Consider the following 23,721-nt stretch of genomic DNA (forward strand, 5'->3'; position numbering starts at 1 on the left):
CTGAATTGTTTAATCTCCGCTTCCAGATCTCTCCTTCTTTGTACCTCCGAGTTCAAGTCCTTCAAAATGTTTTCCTTTTGATCAGTTACAACCACGAGCTTCTGAGATGACTCAAAGACCGATTTCCACAACGACTCGTTCTTCTTTCAGCAGCTGAAACTTCCTTTCCAAGCTACCATATCTTTCTTCAGAAGCTTCCAGCATGTTTTTACTGGCATCTAACTCTTGTTTAAGTTCGGATCTTTCTCTCACTAATCTGCCATTTAATTGTACTTCTTCATGCTCTCTCTATGAATGTCACACTTAAAACAGTTACAGCAAAGAAATGCACACCAAAGTATGAATGAAATGGTAATAAACATCGATTCGCTACCGTGTAAAGCTTACATATTCTGGTTAATAGGTTCATCATTTAGAAGTATCCAATAATTCATGTCATTTCGAGTCCGGATCATTTCAAATTTGAGTTGTTGACTCTTTTTTTAATGATTGCATCGAGTTTTCATATTCAGATCAGAATTGACCAGAGACGCCCATTAATGCATTTAAAGATGAGAGTTATCAAAGAAAAAAGTGGTACGTAAGCCACATACTGACCTCGAGTTTATTCTTCTCTTCGATGACAAGTTCTAGCTGTCTCTTGAGGTTTTGGAGTTCTTTGTAGTTATCATTTGAGTAATCCTGAAAATGCAGCCATAGATACAGTTGCTCATATGACCAATACCATCTATCATGTATACAGTTGCTCATATGACCAATACCATTCATGAATGACTTTGAATTATCAACTCACAGGAGCTATCTTGCGGTGGAAAGGATTGGGCTTTCTTGCGGAAGACATCTGAAGGGAATCAAGGTCTGCATGTATTTTTATTCATTTTGAACCATGTGTCCTCATCAGCTACATTGCTAAAAGAGTCTGGAAGAGGACTGAAATCTTGCAACTGTGAATTATTTGATCTCGTGGCGACAAAGCCGTTGCCGGCAGCTTTAAAACAAGGGTTTTAAAATCGTCCCCTCTATCGTTGCGTTCATCTTTTGGACTTTCTTTGCTGTGGAATCCTGCCTCTCCAAAAGAAAATTCATTAACTCACTCTCACAGAGATAAAAGAAAAAAGAATTCGAATAGGGCATGATAAAAGAGTGCATCTCAAATATTTGGCAGAAAAGAATGGACTCGAAAATAATAAATAATTCTTTAACAGTCAACTTCAAATTTGACGCCATACTTCAGTACTAGAGAACAAAGAAGTCCATGAGACTAGCTAAAAGATTATAATAGAAATGAAATTTGCTACCAGAATTCAGTTACTGCCTTTTACCACTTCTGTAAATTTGCCCATTAGTAGTTAAAAGTTAAAACATTTGCACTAGCCGTAGATAAACATATGGAAGAGGAAGGTCATGTGACGCAGGATTATATAGTTCAAAGGCTTAAGATATCCGATCACATGAATTACTGACAAGAAGCAGAAGCCAGAAGGAAAAACTACGATTTAAAGATAAATGAAGTGTTTCAAACGATGGAAAGATGCCTTAATTTCCAAGTAACGTGCTTGGGGTTGCAAAAATAGAGGTGCTGGTCTTGTAGTTTAGGAACCACAATCAGACCGTGGTTATACCTGACTAGAACTTCTATCACCATCTGAAACCAGACTACTTAGGTTTTCGATCTTCAGCTGCTGGTCTCTAATGCGTTGTTCTCGTTCTTTGTGTGATCTTCTTTCCTCTTCCAGTTCCATTTCAAGCGTCTCACGCTCTAGTTCATACTGCAATTGGAACATCAGCAGAAAATATATATATGATATAAATATGTATATGGCTATGCTAAACTGGTGGCACAAGAAGATAATACAAGTTCTATAAAAAATATGAACCTTAAGCATGTCGTTCCTTAGCTTTAATATCTCCTGTTCCGCACTTCAGAACGAGACCCCTGAAACAAAGTTTAACTATGTTAGATAGCTTTTGACTCTATTGTTAGTATGTGACCCGAGCCTCACCTGAAGCCTGCGCAACTCCTCTATCTCTAACTGTTGCTTTTAAGTAAGGCTGCATCAGTCAATCTACAAGCAAGTGGACTATGATTGTTTTATGTCAAATTCATGCCAAACCAATAAAAAAAAAATGATGAGAAGAGAAGTGGATTCTTCTCCTATTTGTCATATGGTAAATAAGAAAATATTTCACAATTTGGATCATAAACTAGTTTGAGGATCCATATATTAGACAATAATGTGGTCCAGAAAAGAAAGACGGACAAACCTCATTCACTTGGGCACAATTAGTGATGCGTTTAGCTCTACTAGCAAACAGAAGAGTTCCTTGGTTTCCTCAACGTGAACCTAAACATGTGATATCATAGTTAAAACCAAATGCTCTGTTGATTACATATTTAATCTCCCCTTCGGAGAAATATAAGGAATAAGAAAAGGCCATAGAACAGCCACAAACACACACTGAAAGGAAGACTACCTTTCTGGTGCTAAAGTGCATATATATAATTGAAGTTTTGGCATTCCCACCTAGAGCAGTCTGGAGTATGCGGGTTAATTTACTCTCACGATAAGGAATATGTGCCCTGTAATTGACAATAAGTCATATGGTTAGAACATAGTTATTCCATCCTACAAAAAGTTACATCTTGGATGATAGCAGTACCTTTGTTTTGCACCATTACTAAGTTATTAATTACATTACCAAGACCATTAAGCTTAATATACTTTCCTTCCTTAAACGTACTCCGCCAGCACCAGTTTTAGCAATCCTCTCAGAACCAGCCAAATCTAAATTCTACCAGGAAAATATGACTGCATAGATTAACAGGATGAAGTAGGCTCCAAAAAAGAAAAAAGGGTTATACAGTGTGATGAGATACAAACCAAAACCGAGACACGTATTGCATCGCTGCTTGAATAATCAGCGGATTGGCGTGAATCAATTCCCTTGCTTTCAATCACCTGGCAATGGAAAAGAAATGTAACAAATATTAAAGTAAAATTCATTCTGCTATAAATATTCATGCTCAGCAATATTAAAAGAGCATACCATTCTGAATATTGTATGAGACCTACTACTTCGTGCATTCATATTCGTTCACCAAAATGCCTATTAACTGTGAGAGAGTACAAAGTATTAGCAAAAATTCTGCCATATAAAACTAAGAGTAAAATAAGCAATTTAAAGGACCTTCTCCTGACTCTAGAAGTTTTATCACTTGTTCAGCATGTTCACAATTTCTTCTCTGGACCCGCGACAAAAATCCCACGCTGAGAAAACAGGAAAACCCAGTTATTTAATTTCCATGGTTTATGTATATGAACAATTGAAACTTCATCGAAGTTTAATCAATGCCCGACCTCCAGACTCTCATGAATCGCAATTTCTGATTCTCTACCGCGAAAAGGTCGATAATTTCTTCATTATAAATTTCCATGTAGGAAACTCGTATCAGAAACTCTCGATCAGAAATCTGGGAGTGCAATTCACACCAAGAAAATCAAATTCAAAACTTCAATTTTGAAATATCTAATCAATTTAAAACACTAATCGATTAACTCACCATCTGTATTTTTGAAATACATCGTTAACAGCTCGATGAATGATTCGGGATCGTTCGGTGAACCATTCATAGTGAATGTCTTGCCACTGCTCGTTTGTCCGTAAGCAATGGAGTCCCTAAAACATTAAAAAGAAGGTAAACATCTTACTAACCGGTCCAGATTTTAAACATATCATCAAAATTAGATCTGAAAAATGAAGATGAAAACGAACCGTTAAAGCCATCGACAGCAGCATGAATAACATCATTCGTAAGAAGCTCATAAACCTTTCCATTAGAACAAGTTTCATCGAATACATAATCTACGAACAAACAAAAAGATTGAGTCAAAAAGGAAAGGGAGGAGAGGAGGGGGAAAGGGGGAAACTGAGATTTACCGAAAGCGTAAGAAACGCCGGAAATGGGGGTTCCGTGAAGCTTGTGATTCCTCAACTTTATGGTTTCGCCAAAGTACTTTTACTAATGGAATCGTCTTATTTCTTAGTTCTTGACTTCATGTGCTAAAATCTTTACTGGCTCCTCTTCGTATGATAAATCTGGCTGAATCTCAATTTCCTCCCGTGTAACTACATGTGAAGGATCTGATCGATATCTTCGAAGCATTGATACATGAAATACATTATGAATCTTGTCCATCTCTGGAGGTAACGCTAACTGATAAGCTACTAGTCCAACTCTCTTTACAATATCGTATGGTCCGATAAATCTTGGACTCAATTTCCCTTTTCGTCCAAATCTTAGAATCTTTTTCCAAGGTGACACCTTAAGAAATACCTTATCACCCACTTGATATTCAATCTCTTTCTTTTTAAATCAGCATAAGATTCTGTCTATCTGCTGCTATTTTGAGATTATCTTGGATTACTTTCACTTTGTCTTCCACCTCCTTAATTAGATCTGGACCAATTACATCTCGATCTTTTAATTCGTACCAATTCAGTGGTGTTCGACATTTTCTTCCATACAACGCTTCAAAAGGAGCCATTTTGATACTTGATTGATAACTGTTATTATAAGCAAACTCTGCTAAAGGTAAATACTTTTCCCACGATCCTTTAAAATCAATAACACACGCCCTTAGCATATCTTCAAGTATCTGAATAGTTCTTTCAGATTGACCATCTGTCTGAGGATGATAAGATGTGCTGAAATTTACTCTGGTTCCCAATGTCTCATGCAAGGACTTCCAAAATCTCGAAGTGAATCTCGGATCTCTATAGGAAACTATCGAAATGGGTACTCCATATAGTCGTACTATTTCTCTGATATATAACTCAGCATACTTGTTCATAGAATAATCTTCTCGAATCGGGATAAAGTGTGATGTCTTTGTCAATCTATCCACTATCACCCATATCGAATCTTTCTTACTAGGTGTCAAAGGTAAACCTGTCAAAAAATCCATGGTAACTTGTTCCCATTTCCATTGAGGAATTGAGATAGGTTGCAACAACCCGAAGGTACTTGGTGTTCTGCTTTTACCTGCTGACAGGTTAGACATTTAGAAACAAACTCAGTGATAGCTCTTTTCATACCTACCCCCAATACCGACTCTTTAAATCTTGATACATTTTGTTTCCTCCTGGATGCATAGTCAAAGGACTATAATGAGCTTCAGAAAGAAGATCTTTCTTCAGTTCTTCGTCATCGGGTATGCAAATTCGATTATGATAATACAAACATCCATCAGGCTTAATTTCAAAATCTATCAGTTCGCCTTTCTTTGCTTGCTCCATTCTATCTAAACACTTCTTATCTTTATTCTGAAGATCCTTGATACGATCCAATAGGGCAGGTCTCAATCTCAATTATGCAATTAATGCACCATCATCTTCCATTGATAGTCGTGCATCTAACGCTCTCATAGCAGCAAAGGTTTTTTGGCTAAGTGCGTCAGCTACCACATTAGCCTTCCCAGGATGATAATCAATAATCACATCTTCTTTGAGAAGCTCAACCCATCTCCTTTGTCTTAGATTTACTCTTTCTGAGTGAGTAAATTTTTAAACTCTTATGATCTGTATAATATAGCATCGCTCACCATATAAATAGTGGCGCCATATCTTCAGAGCAAACACTACAGCTGCTAGTTCCAAATCATGTGTCGGATAATTTCGTTCGTGCGTCTTTAACTGCCTTGAAGCATAGGCTACCACTTTACCTTCTTGCATTAAACACATCCCAAACCATTATGGGACGCATGCCTTAGTCAGAATCTCTTTAAGCTTCTCAAACTTTCTTGACACTTTTCATTCCAGACGAATGGTACATCCTTTCGAAGTAGTTGGTAAGGGGAGATGCAATTATTGAAAAATTCTTCACAAATCTCGATAATATCAGCTAACCCCAAGAAACTTCGGACTTTCGAAACATTTTTCGGAGGTTTCCACTCCACTATAGCTTGTACCTTCGTGGGGATCTACTCTAATTCCTCTGCTGAATCACATGACCCAGAAAGGCACCGACAGCCAAAATTCACATTGATAATTTAGCATATACAAAATATCATCAATAAACACAACCATAAATTGATCCAAATACAACTGAAAGACTCGATTCATCAAATCCATAAATGCTGCTGGAGCATTGGTTAGTCCAAACGGCATCACAACAAACTCATAATGACCATATCGAGTTCTGAAAGCCGTCTTTGGAATATCTTCCTCTTTTATCTTTAGCTGATGATACCCTGATCGAAGATCAATTTTCGAAAATACTGAAGCACCCTTGAGCTGATCAAACAGATCATCGATCCTCGGAAGAGGGTATTTATTCTTCACCGTCACCTTATTTAGTTTACGATAATCTATACATAATCGCATTGAGCCATCTTTCTTTTTAACAAAAAGTACTGGTGCACCCCAAGGAGATACACTCGGTCTAATAAAACCTCGATCTAATAGCTCCTGTAATTGCACCTTTAGTTCTCTGAGTTTCGTTGGAGCCATCCTATATGGAGCCATTGAAATAGGAGATGTACCCGGGAAAACTTCAATTTTAAACTCCACTTCTCGATCACGAGGTAATCCGGGTAAATTATCAGGAAATACATCTGAAAATTCTTGAACTGTCAGAATATTCTCTAATCGAATTTCAGATGTCCGGGTATCGAGCACATTTGCTAAGAAAGCTGTGCAACCTTTTTCCATCATTTTCATTGCCGTAAATGCTGATATTACATTAGGTAAAGACCCTGCTTTTTCTCCAATTACTATTATCTCGGTACCCTCTGCATCTTTTATAAATAATCGCTTCATGCGACAATCTACCCAACCATAATGCCGAGATAACCAATCCATGCCCAATATAATCTCAAACTCATCAAACGGTAACTCCAAAAGATTCGCAGGGAATATAACCCCTTGAATCTTTAGCGGACAATTTCTGCTAATCATTGTGACTCTAGCACTATGACCCAGTGGATTTATAGCTATCATATCACTATTGATGGGTTCTAACAGAATATTCTTATTTTTAACTAATTTCGAACTAACATAGGAACGCGTTGAACCCGGATCAATCAAAACAAATGCAGGCTCATCATAAAGATAGAAAGTACCTGCTATGATCTCTGGATCGTCATGATCCTCATTAGTCTTGATGTTGTAAATTCTCGCTGGAGCACGAACATCAGACTGGGAGGTTGTCTCTGAATATCCCCTCCCTCTACCTCTACCTCGACCACCTCTCGGAGGCATTACCACTGATCGCTCTGTTTGAACAGATCTCTCTCCTGCCATTGGACAGACTCTGATATAATGACCTGGGTCTCCACAACGAAAACAAACTCCTGATCCCGCTCTACATTCACCAGAATGATACTTTCCACACCGTGAACATAATGGGTGTTGTCCTTGAGACTGAGCTGATCTGCCAACTCCTGTAGTCATTGTTTGTACCTGACGCCCTTTTTCTTAGCCTCAGATCCTCTTCGACTAGGTGTACCAACTTCGGATTTACTCTGGTGCTGATAACCTGAATCTCGACCTCTTTTAGATTGAGATGAGAATGATGCTCCTGATCTTTTAGATTGTCGTCTCCGCTCTATCAGAAAATTTTCATTTTGCACCATTTTTAAATCTTTTGCTTTGTTCACCACTTCTTGAAAAGTGGTTAAGTTCGCAGCCAACAAAAGTTCTCTGAGTCTGGGACGAAGACCTCGAATAAATTTCTGACATATATATCTCTCGGTGGAAACCATCTCTGAGGCATATCGAGCAAGTTTATTAAACTCACATTCATACTCGTAAACAGATTTACCACCCTGGATCAGATTAAAGAAATCATGCTTCATCTGAGTAATAAATTGCTCTCCGATATATTTCTTCTGAAATTCTTCTAAGAAAAACTGCCATGTGATCTGATCTGGAGGAACACGTATCGTCACGTTCGTCCACCATATACGAGCCTGACCTCGTAACAATGAAACTTCTCCCCCCAATCTCTCATCCTCCGTACAATGAAGACTGTCCAACATTATTTTTATATCATTCAGCCACATGTCTGCCACTACTGGGCCTTCATTTGCTTCACCTTTAAATTCTGTAGCTCCTAAACTTTTTAGTTCTTTCGGAACTGATATTCTTGGAACTGGAGGAGAAGGTGGAGGCGGAGGAAGAGGAGGTGCTGCTGCCGGCTGATATCGAGCCAGTATAGCCTCTAGAGCTTGTAAGAAAGTTCCCTGATCTGGAGCGGGTACTCCTTGATGTACATGCTCTCCCTGACGTTGGGGTACGTGCTCTACCTCGTTACTACTCCCACTATCGGTTCCCTCGGGAACATCTTGTTCGGTGGCCTGTCTTATGCCTTCCGAACCCGACATCTAAACAAAAGCACAAATTTACGTTAGTAAGGAGTAGCATCATAAATTAAATCATCATACCATATCATACCAGTAATTTCGACATCCTAGTGGCATGTGTATATTTTCGATATATTATAGGCTCGGTTTAGGCCGAGAATCGGCTAAATCTGTAGCTCTGATACCAATAAATGTAACACCCTTAACCCGTATATGTCTCAATATACTAGTCAAAGATGTCACATCAACTTGAAAACATTTACTGAACTAAAATTTTCGTAAAAATTTGTTTCTTTTGAAAACACTCTGGTTCTAAATTTAAAAATATATTTTAAAGTATATTTCAGCTTATAATTTATTTCTTTATTACAGGAAAATAAATTTATTATTTATTCAGTAATTTTACTAAACCATATCTTTTCGTAAAATCTTTTAAAACATAATAATGTAGTAAATTCTTGTCATACATAGATACCGATAAAACTAAATTAAGTAAAATAAACTAAAATAATTCTAGTTTATTATTACAAATTATTTAAAATAAATACGATAATTAGAAACTACTGACATAATTATACATGCCACTATAAGTCAAAAGAAACTTCATAGACATCTTACTGATACTGATGATATGTATGTCTTTCCAGAAAGATGCTCTGATAGCTCCTTACAGATCGTACTTATCCTTATTAGAACCTACGCATGAAAATCATCACGCGCTAAGTATAACTTAGTGAGGCAATAATAATTTAGGGTGAGTAAAATCTGAAATTTATCATAAACGTAAATAAAATAATTCAACTTAAAACATTAAACTGGCAAACCAACTTATCCAAGTCGATTTCTTCACTGAGACCTGAAATTTCTTTTTAAATCATGAACTCATGAAAATTCTGATAAATCATATCTAATAAAATAAGCACATCATGCTTTCTGTTAACTGAAAATCATTCACAACTTGCATATTCATTTTCATAGCCCAATGCATATTTATAAGAACATAAGATACGTGAGTAAGGTGCGCACTATGCACAACACGGTGCAAATCGTAACTGATATTGAGATATGATGCACTTCAGTGCCATCATAACCTGAATAAGCACCAACGGTGCTGGACATTGATACACGAATGTACCAAAGCTGATAGGATAACATTGATACACGAATGTACCAAAGCTGATAATACTCAACTAATGGCATGCCAAGTGTACCCATAATTCTCATTATACATACAATGGGCTCATGTGTCATAATTAAATCCATAATCAAAATATCATGCTTGGGCAGTTCATACCCTAAATCATTCATAAAACTGATAAAATATTATGAAAATAATCTTTATAAATCATACTATAAATTGGAATGAGGTTGACTTATCGCAAGTCATCCTCGATCAAAATAATTAAATAAATAATTGCACTCACCTTTGCCTCACTACAGAACTTGTATATAATAATCCTAGTCACGAGCTTTGTCCTTTCCTTTCGAATCGTTCGGATTGCTAGATTTAACGTAGTCTGACAATACCAAATTATAAAACAAAAATTGTTCGAACTACATATTAGTATCGTACTAATATAAGCTCGTTTTAACATTTGAAAATCTATATAGTAAAATCGATACTAAATCGATAACAACCATACTCATAACTCCATTATAACTTCAAACTTATCGAAACACTTATTCAATTCCATAAATAATTATTTTCAGCATGATTCTTCAACTTTTACGAATTATAAATCTAACCACATATTTAAATTCTTTCTAGAATTCAACTTAACTTTTCCTTTAATTTCATAATAGCTCTTCACTATTATGATTATTTCCCATCAAATATATAAAATTTCCAGCAACTAAAATAAAAGTTCAAATCAATAATTCAACACTCAAATGCTTACAATTTCATCCTAAACTTTCTTAGGCTTTTCAATTTCAACCTTACAACTTGATAAACTTGAAATTCAATCCCAACTTAATACTTAAACTCCAAAATCAGCACACTTTCCAGAATTATTCTAACTCACCCAAATGATACTTTTACATTTAAAAATTACTCTTCATCTTCTAATCCATTTCAACTTAAATTCTAAAATTTCCATATTCAGACAACTTGCACTATCTTTAAAGAATCAGTATTCTGTGTTGATATACACACTGGAATTTAATTCCGTTTCTTCCATTGAAAACTATACTCGAATACGAATCTATCCATATAAAGAACTCTTTCTAATTCATTCTTTACAATTTATAGTGAATTTTCAAAGTTGATCAACATAATCTGTTTTGTGCAGAATATACTGTCCGTTTTTCTGACCTTTCCTCAGTTAAAAATTCATATCTTTCTGTATACAAATTGAAATTGATCTCCGTTTGTTTTAAACAAAACTAGATTGATATAAGAACATAATATATAAAAATCATCTGCAAATAATATTTATAGAATTTCTGGTGAATTTTCAAACTTACTGCCAGATTTCAAAATCTAAACTGTTTTCATTAATTTGCATCCTTGGTTCTTCTTCAATTCTTACAACACTTCTAATATCAAGAATTGATCTTTAATCATAAAAATCACACTTCCTCTTCATCCACCATAAATACCCATTTTCACATTTAAGCATGAAACCAAGAAATAATTATACCATCTTGTAGAGAAAATAGGATAGAACAATTTCCTATTTCACAATTTAATCCCAAAACTCACCAAATTTGATCAAAAATAGAAGAAAACAAATTGACTCACCTTGTCTATGGGTTTCAGCAGCTAGCTGGAGAAGAGAGAAGAGTTTCACGATGGTTCTCCAAAAATATCTAATTATTAACCTTTAAAACTAATTAAATGAATTTTTTTATTCCTTTTGAACCAAATACCAAAATTGCCCTTAATAAATCTTGAAAATTACCAAATGCCATTGTATTATCTTCTATTAAAATATTCCTTGGTCAAAGATGATACAACTTGACTTTGACTTTCGAAATTGACCATGCAATTTTTAAAAATTGCATTTTAGTCACTAAAATTCCATTTGTTTGGTCAAATCTGAAAAATTGCACTGTTCTGAGCCAAATTTCTCTGATAAAAAATATGAAAATAATATTTCCAACCATTTTCTAACATCCTTCAAATTTTTGTAAAATTTCAGCTCGATCCGAATATCTGATTTCAATACTGAAATTTACTGCTTTATATCTTTTATCAAAATTCTCGTACCAAAAATATGATCCCCACTAAAATCTCTGTTTTAATCCAAATTTTTCATTTACAGGCATAAAATATATAACTTTTAAATTACAACCTTCAGTCCCTACACTTTTCAAAGTTTATACTTTAGCCACTAAACTTTCAAAACTTACATTTTAGTCACTGGTCAAATTTTGGGGTATTACACTTCTTTTATTCTATTGATAATAATAGATCTAATATTGGAGGAAAACAAAAGTGTCAACTCGTTTTGAATGTCATTACTAAGATAATGGTGATGAATCTTACCACTAGCAATACGCTGAACATGTTCGATCATTACAGGATCAAACTCAACCAACATTTCTATCAAACCCAAAAATTTCCATTGCTCTTTTGATATAATCTTCCATTTCCCCCCCGAAATGCTAGGTTATTTTTAGCAAGATACTTCACAATAACAATAATTCTAATAATTACATTTTTTCAAATACTCTTTTTCTTTCTTGAATTGTTCTTGAGCAACTTTATCAATTGTTTCATTTTGTTGCAGCCTATGCCTAAGTTCACACCAAGTTGACATGTTTAGTATATGGTCAATACTTGTTTCATGTTCTGTAAGTCTGGTACTAAGATGCATCCAATTATTATATCATTCATTTATTAAATTACCTTTCTCAGGACTAGGACCCTTTTTAAAAATCTTACAACAAAAACAAAACACTTTGTCAAGCTCTTTCGAATAAACAAGCCATTCCCTATCACAAGTTTCACCATTCGACAAATATCTTGTATAAAAGGTTGAAGAAAATCTACGAGAAAATTTGTCTTTGGGGCCTTTCACAATGCTCAAGTCTCTTTTGGGGCCATTTACAGCCAAAATGTCAATTAATTTAGACTCAAGAGAATCCCATTTTCTTGGATCATATATGTCAACATAAACAGATTCATTTTGTTCAACATTGCGGTTAGTATGATCAGAATTATGGTCCATATTTTGTTCAGAATTATGGGAAATATTGGCATTCTCCTTATTAACAACACCATCCACAATTTCCTCTTGTTCAACATTCTAACCATCAACATTAGTTCCATTTAATTCCTGAGAGTGAGAATTAACATCATTTTCCTCCACTACTTGGGTATCCTTTAAAAAAAACTTATCCAAAGCACCTTTTTGAGACTGAATTAATTGTTCTACTCTTTTAGTTTTTTGACGCTTTTTATATCCAAATTGATATTTTCGAATCATATTGAACAAAATCGACACAAAACAAAAACAACCACAAAATCAACACAAATAAAAAACAAATCAGAGTGAGATAAGATAGCACCATAGTTCTGAGTTCAACTTGCAGCCGGTAACTCTCCTCAAATTAACATCATCAAATCTGCAATTTATATACAATAATAAGAACTAAAAAGCACAAAATTTAATTAGTTACAATTACAAATACAACAAAGAAAAAAAGGTTGAACCATTAAATTAAAAAGAAGTAATACCCATCTCTTTAATTTCTCCTGGAAATGAGATATTCAATTTCTCAAAATTGAAATTATTAAAGAGATTGAATTTGGGAAAATACGTAGGAATTAAGAACGAAGAATCGAAGTGTGTGGAATAATAAGAAGGAAACATGCGTTTATAATAAGAAGGAAATATGTGTTTTTTCCTTTGTTAAACAATATTATAATTGAAAAGCTGGAAACAAAGAAATTGAAAAGTTGAAAATCACATGCAAAACAATTAAAAGCTGGAAATCACATGCGTTGAAAAGCTGGAACAATAGCAAAGCATTAAATGCAGTATTATATTAATCAGCAGTACAGCTGTATTACACCAAATATATTAAAAAGTCGACGTTTTCGTGTTCCCAAAGGTCAAATGTTTGTTTTTTACAGCAATATTTTGGGGCCCTATTTTTGTGGGGCCCTGCGCCATCGCGCAGTATGCGCCGGCTCTGCCACGCCCCTACTCAAGAGAATCCCATTTTCTTGGATCATATATGTCAACATAAACAGATTCATTTTGTTCAACATTGCGGTTAGTATGATCAGAATTATGGTCCATATTTTGTTCAGAATTATGGGAAATATTGGCATTCTCCTTATTAACAACACCATCCACATTTTCTTCTTGTTCAACATTCTCACCATCAACATTAGTTCCATTTAATTCCTGAGAGTGAGAATTAACATCATTTTCCTCTACTACTTGGGTATCCTTTAAAAAAACTTATCCAAAACACCTTTTTGAGACTGAATTAATTGTTCTACTCTTTTAGTTTTTTGACGCTTTTTTATATCCAGATTGATATTTTCGAATCATATTGAACAAAGTCAACACAAATCAAAAACAACCACAAAATCAACACAAATAAAAAACAAATCAGAGTGAGATAAGATAGCACCAGAGTTCTGAGTTCAACTTGCAGTCGGCAACTCTCCTCAAATTAACATCATCAAATATGCAATTTATATACAATAATAAGAACTAAAAAGCACAAAATTTATTTTTTTACAATTACAAATACAACAAAGAAAAAAAGGTTGAACCATTAAATTAAAAAGAAGTAATACCCATCTCTTTAATTTCTCATGGAAATGGGAATTTTAATTTCTCAAAATTAAAATTATTAAAGAGATTGAATTTGGGAAAATACGTAGGAATTAAGAACGAAGAATCGAAGTGTGTGGAATAATAAGAATAATAAGAAGGAAACATGCGTTTATAATAAGAAGGAAATATGTGTTTTTCCTTTGTTAAACAATATTATAACTGAAAAGCTGGAAACAAAGCAATTGAAAAGTTGAAAATCACATGCAAAATAGTTAAAAGCTGGAAATCACATGCGTTGAAAAGCTGGAACAATAGCAAAGCATTAAATGCAGTATTATATTAATCAGCAGTACATTTGTATTACACCAAATATATTAAAAAGTCGACGTTTTCGTGTTCCCAAAGGTCAAATGTTTGTTTTTTTACAACAGTTTTTGGGGCCCTATATTTATGGGGCCCCTACGCCGTCGCGCAGTATGGGTCGGCTCTGCCACGCCCCTGTGTACTCCACAACCCTTGGTCCACGTAGCTACACATACCAACATGTTCAATTATTATATAAGGTTTGTAAATATAAAGGTTGAACAGTGACACATTCAGCCATGCCTCACGCATGCCTTGGGTTCCTTTCATCAAATATAATATTCATACTTGTTATTCAATACATATAAACTTGGAAATTGGATTATAGGATGTTCGGCTTTATTTTACGATTTTCGATGATTTTTTAATAGTTTAACTTTTTTTTGTAATTTGTTTATTAATTCAGTCTGATTTGTTTGTATTTATTTTTCGTTCGAGTATTTTGATTGAGTTCTTAACCTTTTTTATGTATGATTCTTATATGATCTAAAGTGATTAGTTTCAATGTTATTAAAAAATGTTTAAATTGTGTATTTAATTTACAATGATCGTTATAAACCCTTATTATAATTTTGGATATCTTCACTTTCTGATAAGACTAGCGATTTTTATTAAAATAATTAGATTTTAGTGTAAATAATTAATATGTGTATATGTATGATTTTATGATATTTATGCAAGTATGTATGTATGTATGATACATGCATTACATAGACTACCGTGTAAATAAGATTAAAAGTGTAATATTTTAATAGATATTTTAATTTAAAAATATTATAAAAATATATTGATGTGTGTATGATACATATGTTATATGCATATATTATGTATGTATATATGTATGTATGATGCATGTATTAAAATTTTAAGCTTTTTAATTTAAATAAATTTTAAAATTTTATAAATGTGGTACATGTAAACGAACAAATTTTTAAACTAAAATATCTATTAAAATATATTGATGTGTGTACATACATACATGTATGATTCATAATTCATATTTTATTATAACATTTAAAAATTAATCATATTAATTAGTATGATTTATTATAAACTCAAAATCTCACAATTTTATTAAAATCTTATATTTCATCAATGGTGATATATAAGTCAGGTAAATGTCAAGTCAGGTAAATATCAGATTAGATCAATAACAAGTCGGATCATTTACAGGTCAGGTTCATAACAGGTCAGGTTGAAAATAGGTCGGGTAATACCAGTTATTTACCAGGTCAATCTCGGGTTCGGGTTCATATCAGTCAGATGCAGGTCGGGTTCGGGTATCATATTTTCGGTTCAATTCTGGTTCAGGTCGTTATCAGGTCGGGTTCAGATACACAATTTCCAAGTCCAACTCGGGTTCAGGTCAACACCAGTTTCGACTTGAGTCGGTTTCAGATCGCTACAACGCAGGTCAAAAACAGTCTTGACGCGTGTCAGTTTCAATCTGTTTTACAGGTCGGGTTAGCTTTTTACACCTCTACATTCGATAACTCAATTGGGGTCATAATATCCCAGGATAGCCAACAACCTTGAGTTTCCAATTCATAATACCCTTAATGTACTTTAGTAAGCCTATGAGAACAAACCAATGTTCAATACTAGGATTATGAGTATATCTATTTAACCTACTCACAACGTAGACAATATCAAGCCGAGTATAGTTCATTAAGAACATAAGGATCCTGATAATTTTAGCGTACTATAGTTTGGAAATAATACTCCCTTTATTCTTAACGAGTTGTATGCTAGAGTTGTAAGGAGTTTTAACCGAGATGACATCAAAACTATTAAATTTCTTTAACATCTTCTCTATATAGTGTGTTTGATTGAAAATCTCTTATCAGTTTTGGTAACCTTAACTCCTAAGATCACACCTCTCTCAGATCTGTCATCTCAAACTTAGTGGACAATTTTTTGTTTTGTTAATGGATTCTAAGTTAGTATTGAATATCAACAAATAATCAACATAAAAACTTATGATGACACAATTAGTCCCAAACATTTTTGAATACATGCATCCATCCACTCCATTTGCAATGAAACCAAAACTAAGAATAGTTCTGTGAAATTTCTCATATCACTGCTTTGGAGCTTGCTTAAGGCCATAAAAAAACTTTTTAAGTCTACATACTTTGCCTTCTATACCAGGAGCTTCAAAACTTGGTGGTTTCTCTATATAGATCTCCTCGTTTAGATTTCCATTAAAAAATGTAGTCTTTACATCCACTTGATGTACATACAACTTATGAATGGACGCTATCGTAAATAAGGAACTTATGTATCAAAGAAATCTATACCAAACTTATGAGTAAACCCTTTGACTACTAGCCTTGCCTTATATCTCTAAATTGACCCATATGGTCTCAGTTTTTTCTCTAAAAATCCACTTAGAATTGATTGGTCTAAACCCTCTAGGCAAATCAACCAACTTACATATGTGATTAGACATTATCGACTCTACTTCATCATTTATTACACTTCTTCAGAAACTAGCTTCAATAGATCTTATTGCTTTATCATATGACTTTGGATCATCATCTAATGGAAAAGTTTGAACTATAGGAATAATATCGAGAATAAATCACTTATTTCTGTAATAAAGGAAGTTATAAAGTCTAGTCCAAAGGTATGATATTAATATTTTCCTCCTTTACTCTTAAAACTTACATAGTAGTGTTTTCTTCCCTTACTTTTAGAGTTTCTAAAATATACTATATCAGTAAGACTAAGTTATAGCAGTTCGAATTTTCTCTTAGAAACAATTTTAAAGGAAGGTCTAGCATGCTTTGCATCTATATAAATTTCACATTTGTTAAAGTTATTCTCGTTTAGATTAGGAAGTAGATTCATTTTAATGAGTTTCTTAAGTGAATGGATGTTCACATGTCCTAATCTAGCATGTCAAATATCAAGAGTCTCAACAGTGTAAGCTGAAGTGGTGATTTCATTACTTTCATTAAATCAGGTTTCAATTACAAATAAACTTCTATTTAGATAGTATTTCACTACTTAATCACCATTACAAGAAAGTATAAGTTTATTTGCTTCATAAAATTGGTTTAATGCCTACCTTATTAAGTTACCCACTAATAATCAGAATTTTGCGCATGACAGGTACATACAAAACACTATTCAAATCTAAAGTTTCATTGGAAATCAACTTTAGTAAAATCTTCCTTTTGCTTAGCACTTATAAGTTGCTAGAGTTCCTCGTGTACACTTGTTCACCTTTCTCTATATTCTCAAACTTGATGAACAACTCTTGTTTGGCGTAGTAATATCTGGAAGAGCCAATATCTACAATCCACTCATCATTGTTCTCCACTAGATTGACTTCAAAAACCACTACTGTAATGACCTCATCAGCATTCTTGGCAATGTTCAGTTGTGGTTTGTTATGATTCTGGCTGTCTGATCATTTTTGGTACTAGTAGGCTTTATGTCCAGCCCTTTCGCACACATAGCAATTGAAGAGCTTTGGTTGGGCCTTGTTATTTCCTTACTTCTTCAAATTGACAATATTTTGAGGCTTGACCTTTTTTTCTTCTGGTTCCCACGTTTCTTAGACTTATTGGGCTTAGCATCTGAGGCAAATCGAGATTCAATCAAGCTACCTTTGAATGGGGCCTTCCTTTTGGATTACTTTTTTTTGTTATCCTTTTTAGAGTATCTTTCATTTTTCTTAAACTAAAAAAAGTTCTCTCATTTATTTAAACCGAAAAAGGATCCCCTGTCAAATCTATTTCCCCCCTTAAATAATACCATCTTTTTTTTATAGGAATCGAGAGTCAAACTGAAATGGGCTTTCTTTTTCTTCATGTATTCTTTCTCCAATCATCCTTCGCATCATCAACCAACAAGCACCAAAGAGGAAACACGATAGGTAAGCATGGAGGGACAAGTCGATTCAACTTACATCACACGTGTGAAAGATGAATATTTGAGATGATTTGAAGAATCGCACGTGCATCACATGCGTTCGATCTGGCAGCCGAATCATCTGGAGACTTTGGATAGATTTAGACCATTAGATCCCCTAACTGAATCCAATGGCTAATGTTAACTGCGGTGTGATGGCTGATAGGAGATAGGGGTTGGTGATGGCTAACCCTAAATTTAAGGTTATGGTTAGCTACCATGCTTTAGGTTGTGTGCTAATTAGGGTTTAGTTTTTGGGTCACTTGGACCAATTTGGTTTGGTTATAAATTGGACTAAACAAATTTTTAATGAATTTTTTGGGTTTATTTATTTGGGTTTGTAAATAAAACGGGCTTGAAAGGTAAACCTCGATAAAATTGATGATTATAGTTATAATAGATTATCCAATATTCGTGATTTCTTAGCCTAATTACTTAGTGAGACAAAAATTCATTTGTTATGTGAGATCGAGTATCAGCTCTATTTATTGATACTTGATTGTTTATGTGAGACTAGGTATCATTACTATTTACTACTTGATTATTTAGTGAGATCATATGTTGATATCATTATTAGTATAATTATGACATATTTGATTATTTAGTGAGACCATGTACTATTATCGTTGTTATCCTTGTGATTTTAATTGAAAATTAACTATTTATTAGTATTATATGATACTAAGTGGAATTTGGTAACTTATCAATATTGATATGATCTTATAACTAAGTCTTATAAACAAGGACTAAAATGTGCATGAAAACAATAATATATGACTCATAAATGATTGACAATAAGCATGTCATACCTATGGTTGATGAAACATGTCTAGACTCATCGTTTCTCTCTTGTACTACTAGCATACTCATGTTTTTTTTTTTAATTTTATGAAGTATAATATATTAGAAGAATACTACTAAGTTTATAAGGCTCCGCGTTTAAATGCTTCTTTTTTGCATGTTAGTATAAAATAATTGATTTATGGAGCACCACCATTAAAGGACTTCCAACGTCATCGCCAGAGTATAACATTCAATTAATTTAGAGGACATGTGTATTCATAAAATCTTTATTTGTATTTGATCTATAAATCTAATATTATTTTGATCTTATCTTAGTTTTTATACAAATTTTACAACCTTTATGAATATTAATATTTGGTATTTACTATTGCATTTAAGGGTCTGATTGTTAGGAGGAAAACATTTTACAGAAAATATTTTCATAATTTTTCTGTGTTTGGTTCAAGGAAAATGCTATAATCAACTAAAAACATTTTATGGTCAAAGGGAAAACACTCATTTTTTCCCTGTAAAACAACTTAGCCTCTGAAAATGGGAAGTCATTTTAAAATCCTAATTTCAACTTCTCATCTCTTTCACATCCAAAATCATCCGACCAAAAACCACTAACTCCCTCTCATCAGCGACTCTTCGATGACGATTACTCAAGCGATCGTTCATCTTCTCAGGTAACCACAAATATTTGTTACCCTTTTCTAAAGTTCCATTCATTTTTTTGTTTTATCTTTTCTCAAAAGGAAAGAATTATTTTTCTTTGATTTCATAATCTTAGTCTTTATCAGTATTATAACCAACCAATCCATTTAGATTTTTGTTGTTGTAATCTTACTTTCCATTATTTTTTGCTCTTCTGTTTCTAAGAGAAAAGATTCTGTTTTTTTTCTTCTTTGCTTTGCTTCTTCTTCCTATTTTTGTTGTGATTTTGATTTTTACTTTCTTGTTAGTTGGTGTTTGTTTCCAGAGAAAATAGAAAAAATATATAAGAAAACAGTTGTCTTTCCCCGCTGAAGATTCACCCTGCCTTTACATACTGTTTAGGGATTGTTTGAATCTTAAGAAAGCACACCATTACATCTCTGTTACTTTTTTTTCATCACCGATTTCACTAATGGCTAAGTTTATCGTTGAAAGTAGTTTAGATCGTCGAAAGTTTAGATATTTCAATATGCAAAAGTTTAAAATTTAAAGCACCTTTGGTCTATGATGTAAAAGCAAACTTGTTTAAATACTGGCGGTGCTACTTGTTTCTTTCTGCTTGAACTTATCTAGCGCCAAAAAATGAAAATTAACACAAAATTAATCGCAAATAGTAAAGTTTTTAGGCTTTTTCATCCTCATCAATATTCAAGTTCTTCAAAAATTACAATATTGTAAAACAGACAGCAGTTACTGGGAACATTTCCAGAAACATGTTAGACAGAAGCAGGTCAAGAGAATACAAGATTCAACCATATACCAAGTTACAAATATTTTTTCTAATAACAAAGATACAAGTTCAACACCTCAAAGACTAAAGAATTAATTTTATAAATTAGAATAGAAAGATAAAGGAAAAATGTGAAGTTAATAAACTTCAGAACATATTTTAAATGTATATGCAACATGTAAAAGAAACACAATGGCACTCATGTTATGCACAAATGATGGAAGCAAAATATATATGCATGTATAAGTATCCATATATGTATATATGCATGATAAGAATTTGATGTTTATTTATGTATCAAAATAGATATGTGTTCATGTATCGTTTGATGAGTAATGTAGTGACGTTTGTTTAATAAACGCGTTATAGAGTGATATATGGTGGTTTTTTAATTAAAAATAACTACAAACAAGTACTTTAGTGGTGTTTGTCCAACAAACTTCGCTATAAACTGGTATATAGTGGCGTTTTTGTTATAAACGCCACAATTGTATATTACTTTAGTGACTTTTGTGTAAACAAACAACGTAATTTTTCAAAACTGTAGTAGCCTTTTTAAATCTCTATTCAAACGAAGAGAGGGAAATGGGAATAAAAATCTTTAAAATTTTTCTCGGCAAATCAAAAGATAGAGAAGAAGCAAAGAGTTTGAAATGGAACTTCATCTTGAGTGTAAAGATTTGAGTGCTTGAAAGAAGCTCTCTCCACATAAAATCTCGAACCGAATCTTTAAACAAGCAAAGCTTGATTTCTCTCGATGAATTTTACAGCAACAAACTTCCCTCTTTTCTCCACCAACGAAACCCTAACCCTTTCATTACCACATTCAAACTCTCTCGCCTCATGCAATAGAAGCCCACGCGCGGAAAATGGAGGCCCCATTTGTTAGCAATCATTTATCTCAGCACAAGAGCTGGTTCTGCTCAACAGACTTGGCCTTCGTGGCCGCTCTGGTTCTAGATGGTGTTGGGAGGCGACCATTGCTGGCTCTCAATGCCGTAATTCATTAATTCAATGTCGGTTGAGAAAATCATACTCTACTTCTGCACTCGTTTTGATCGTTCTTGTTGGTTTGATTTCTGCTATCGTTTTTGAAGCTACAGAAGACCTTGAAACTATACTCTTTCTCTAACCCTAATTTCCTCTTATTCTATTTTTACTTTGCTAAATTATTTTTTTAATTATATATATTACAATTTAGTCATGTTAAAGCGTTGTGATCTTTTATATGAATAATTGAAATATATAATCTTAGTTGTTTTCTTGGATTTCTTCTCTATACTTGTTTGTTTGGTTGTCGCTAAAATAAGGTAAGTTTCAAACTTTCCGTTTTCCCCTTTTGATTTTGGTTAGGAAGTCAATTGAGTCTACTTTGAAGAGTTGAATATAACCAAACAGTTGTTAGTGCTTCTTGAGTTTAGTAAACAGAGCTTGTTTTATAATTCACTTTATTCGAATCAAATACTTGAATACTGGTAAATTGTATTGATTGAGTGGATTTACCATTAAAGGGACGGTTAGCTTTAGATTACATTCCGACCCTGTTGAACTTGTGCCAAAGCTTGGAAGGAATTAAATCAATAGGTTTCCCACCAGAGATATTTGAAAAAGGTATAAGCATGTTGGAGTAATAGAGTGGATTTAATATTTATTGATTTTGGAAATCAATAGGTTATTTTACTGTTTTGAATTAGGGTTGGTTTTGAGTCTATTTTGAAATTACACTACCAACTAATACACGATAAGGGAAGTTCAAATCATTTAATATCATACTTGGATAAGGTGTTACTTTACTCAAACTTTTAGTTGTGCTAGGGTGATAATGCAACTCGCTTTGTCACAAAACGTCTCCGTATTGATTCACGTATCACTAATATATTGTTTGTATTTCCTTTATCCTGTATTAGAAGATGTGTGTTTGAATATATCATTGGAGTTGTGTTTTCTTTTTATTCGAATATGTGTGTTTAAATATATAATATAAATAGATTGAATTGGATCGTGATATTGAATTTCTTTTAGATCTTGAAATTATGATGAAAATGAGAAGGATGGGAAGCTTTTCCATGGAAGATTAAGTCTTTCATTCATGCAATGATGAATTTAGAAGGAAATTATAAGCTTATTTTAACATATACATAGTGATTGGGTTTCAGTAATTAATTTAAATCAATAGCTGACAAGAGCATCATGTACAAATATTTTTAAGATTCAACTCTCAAAATTTGCTGTCAAGTCATTGTGTTTAGAAGATCCTCAAACAGGATCAAAATAGCCCCATTATTTTGTAATTTTGATGTTTATTATGTAATAATATTCATTACATCCGTCATCAAAATCATAATTCAAATGGCCTTAGTGAAAAGCGCTGAAATCTAAGGAATAATTCCATGATTGTTATATAGACTTCTTAAAATCATTTGCAGAGATAACTATCAAAAGTGCCAAAGCGCATTTGTTTGTATATGTGCATTCATTTATATCAGTAAGAGTGAAAGTGTACCTGCATGCATGCAAGTGTATTTTAATTTAGACAAGTTAATCATTTTTATCATTAGAGACTTTTATGAACTTCCACCGTTGCTTTTGGTTAAATATAATTCATTTTATTTTTGCTTCACTTTTCAAGCTGAGAAAGCTTGTGATTGATTGTTGGGATTTTTGGTGCACTTATAACTATATTATTTTTAATCGCAACATATTTGTGGTTGTTTGTTTATTGCACATATTATGTCTAGGAAGAAATTAAGTGATCTAAAAATTGTTCAAGCTCCTCAAGCGAAGGAAGAAACAAATAGTGATATGGAAGGGTTTCATTTCAAGGAGTATTCGTTATCTTAACCAAATATTCATATGCAGACTTCAAAAATCAACTTCAAGATATAAAGAAGATTATAGAAAAGAATAAAGCGTAGAAATCGCCATCTTAGGTGATTTCTAGGTTTATGCTTTGTTTATTCTAGTGAACAATGTTGAATTACATTACATTTCACTCTATAAGCTTTGATTTATTTTTGTTGTTTGTATTTAAATTTTAAGTTTGTTGTTATTTGATAATAATACATGATATTAAATTTAGGTAATACAAAGCCGAAAATGATAT

At 33.2% G+C, this 23,721-nt stretch overlaps 1 protein-coding gene and 1 pseudogene across 1 annotated transcript; both read right to left on the reverse strand.

The window, feature by feature from the left end:
- Positions 1-111: 111 nt before the first annotated feature.
- Positions 112-9,821, reverse strand: LOC120169061 (annotated as a pseudogene).
- Positions 9,822-12,196: 2,375 nt separating this feature from the next.
- Positions 12,197-13,486, reverse strand: LOC120169062 (zinc finger MYM-type protein 5-like). The gene is made up of 2 exons (XM_039177282.1): positions 13,445-13,486; positions 12,197-12,616 (listed from the first exon to the last, which is right to left on the reverse strand). The coding sequence occupies exons 1-2, from the start codon at positions 13,484-13,486 to the stop codon at positions 12,197-12,199; spliced, it is 462 nt and encodes a 153-aa protein (XP_039033213.1).
- Between the last annotated feature and the right edge of the window lie 10,235 nt (positions 13,487-23,721).

The sequence above is a fragment of the Hibiscus syriacus genome, unplaced genomic scaffold (genome assembly GCF_006381635.1).
Source record: "Hibiscus syriacus cultivar Baekdansim isolate YM2019G1 unplaced genomic scaffold, ASM638163v2 tig00111745_pilon, whole genome shotgun sequence".
Lineage (NCBI taxonomy): Eukaryota > Viridiplantae > Streptophyta > Magnoliopsida > Malvales > Malvaceae > Hibiscus > Hibiscus syriacus.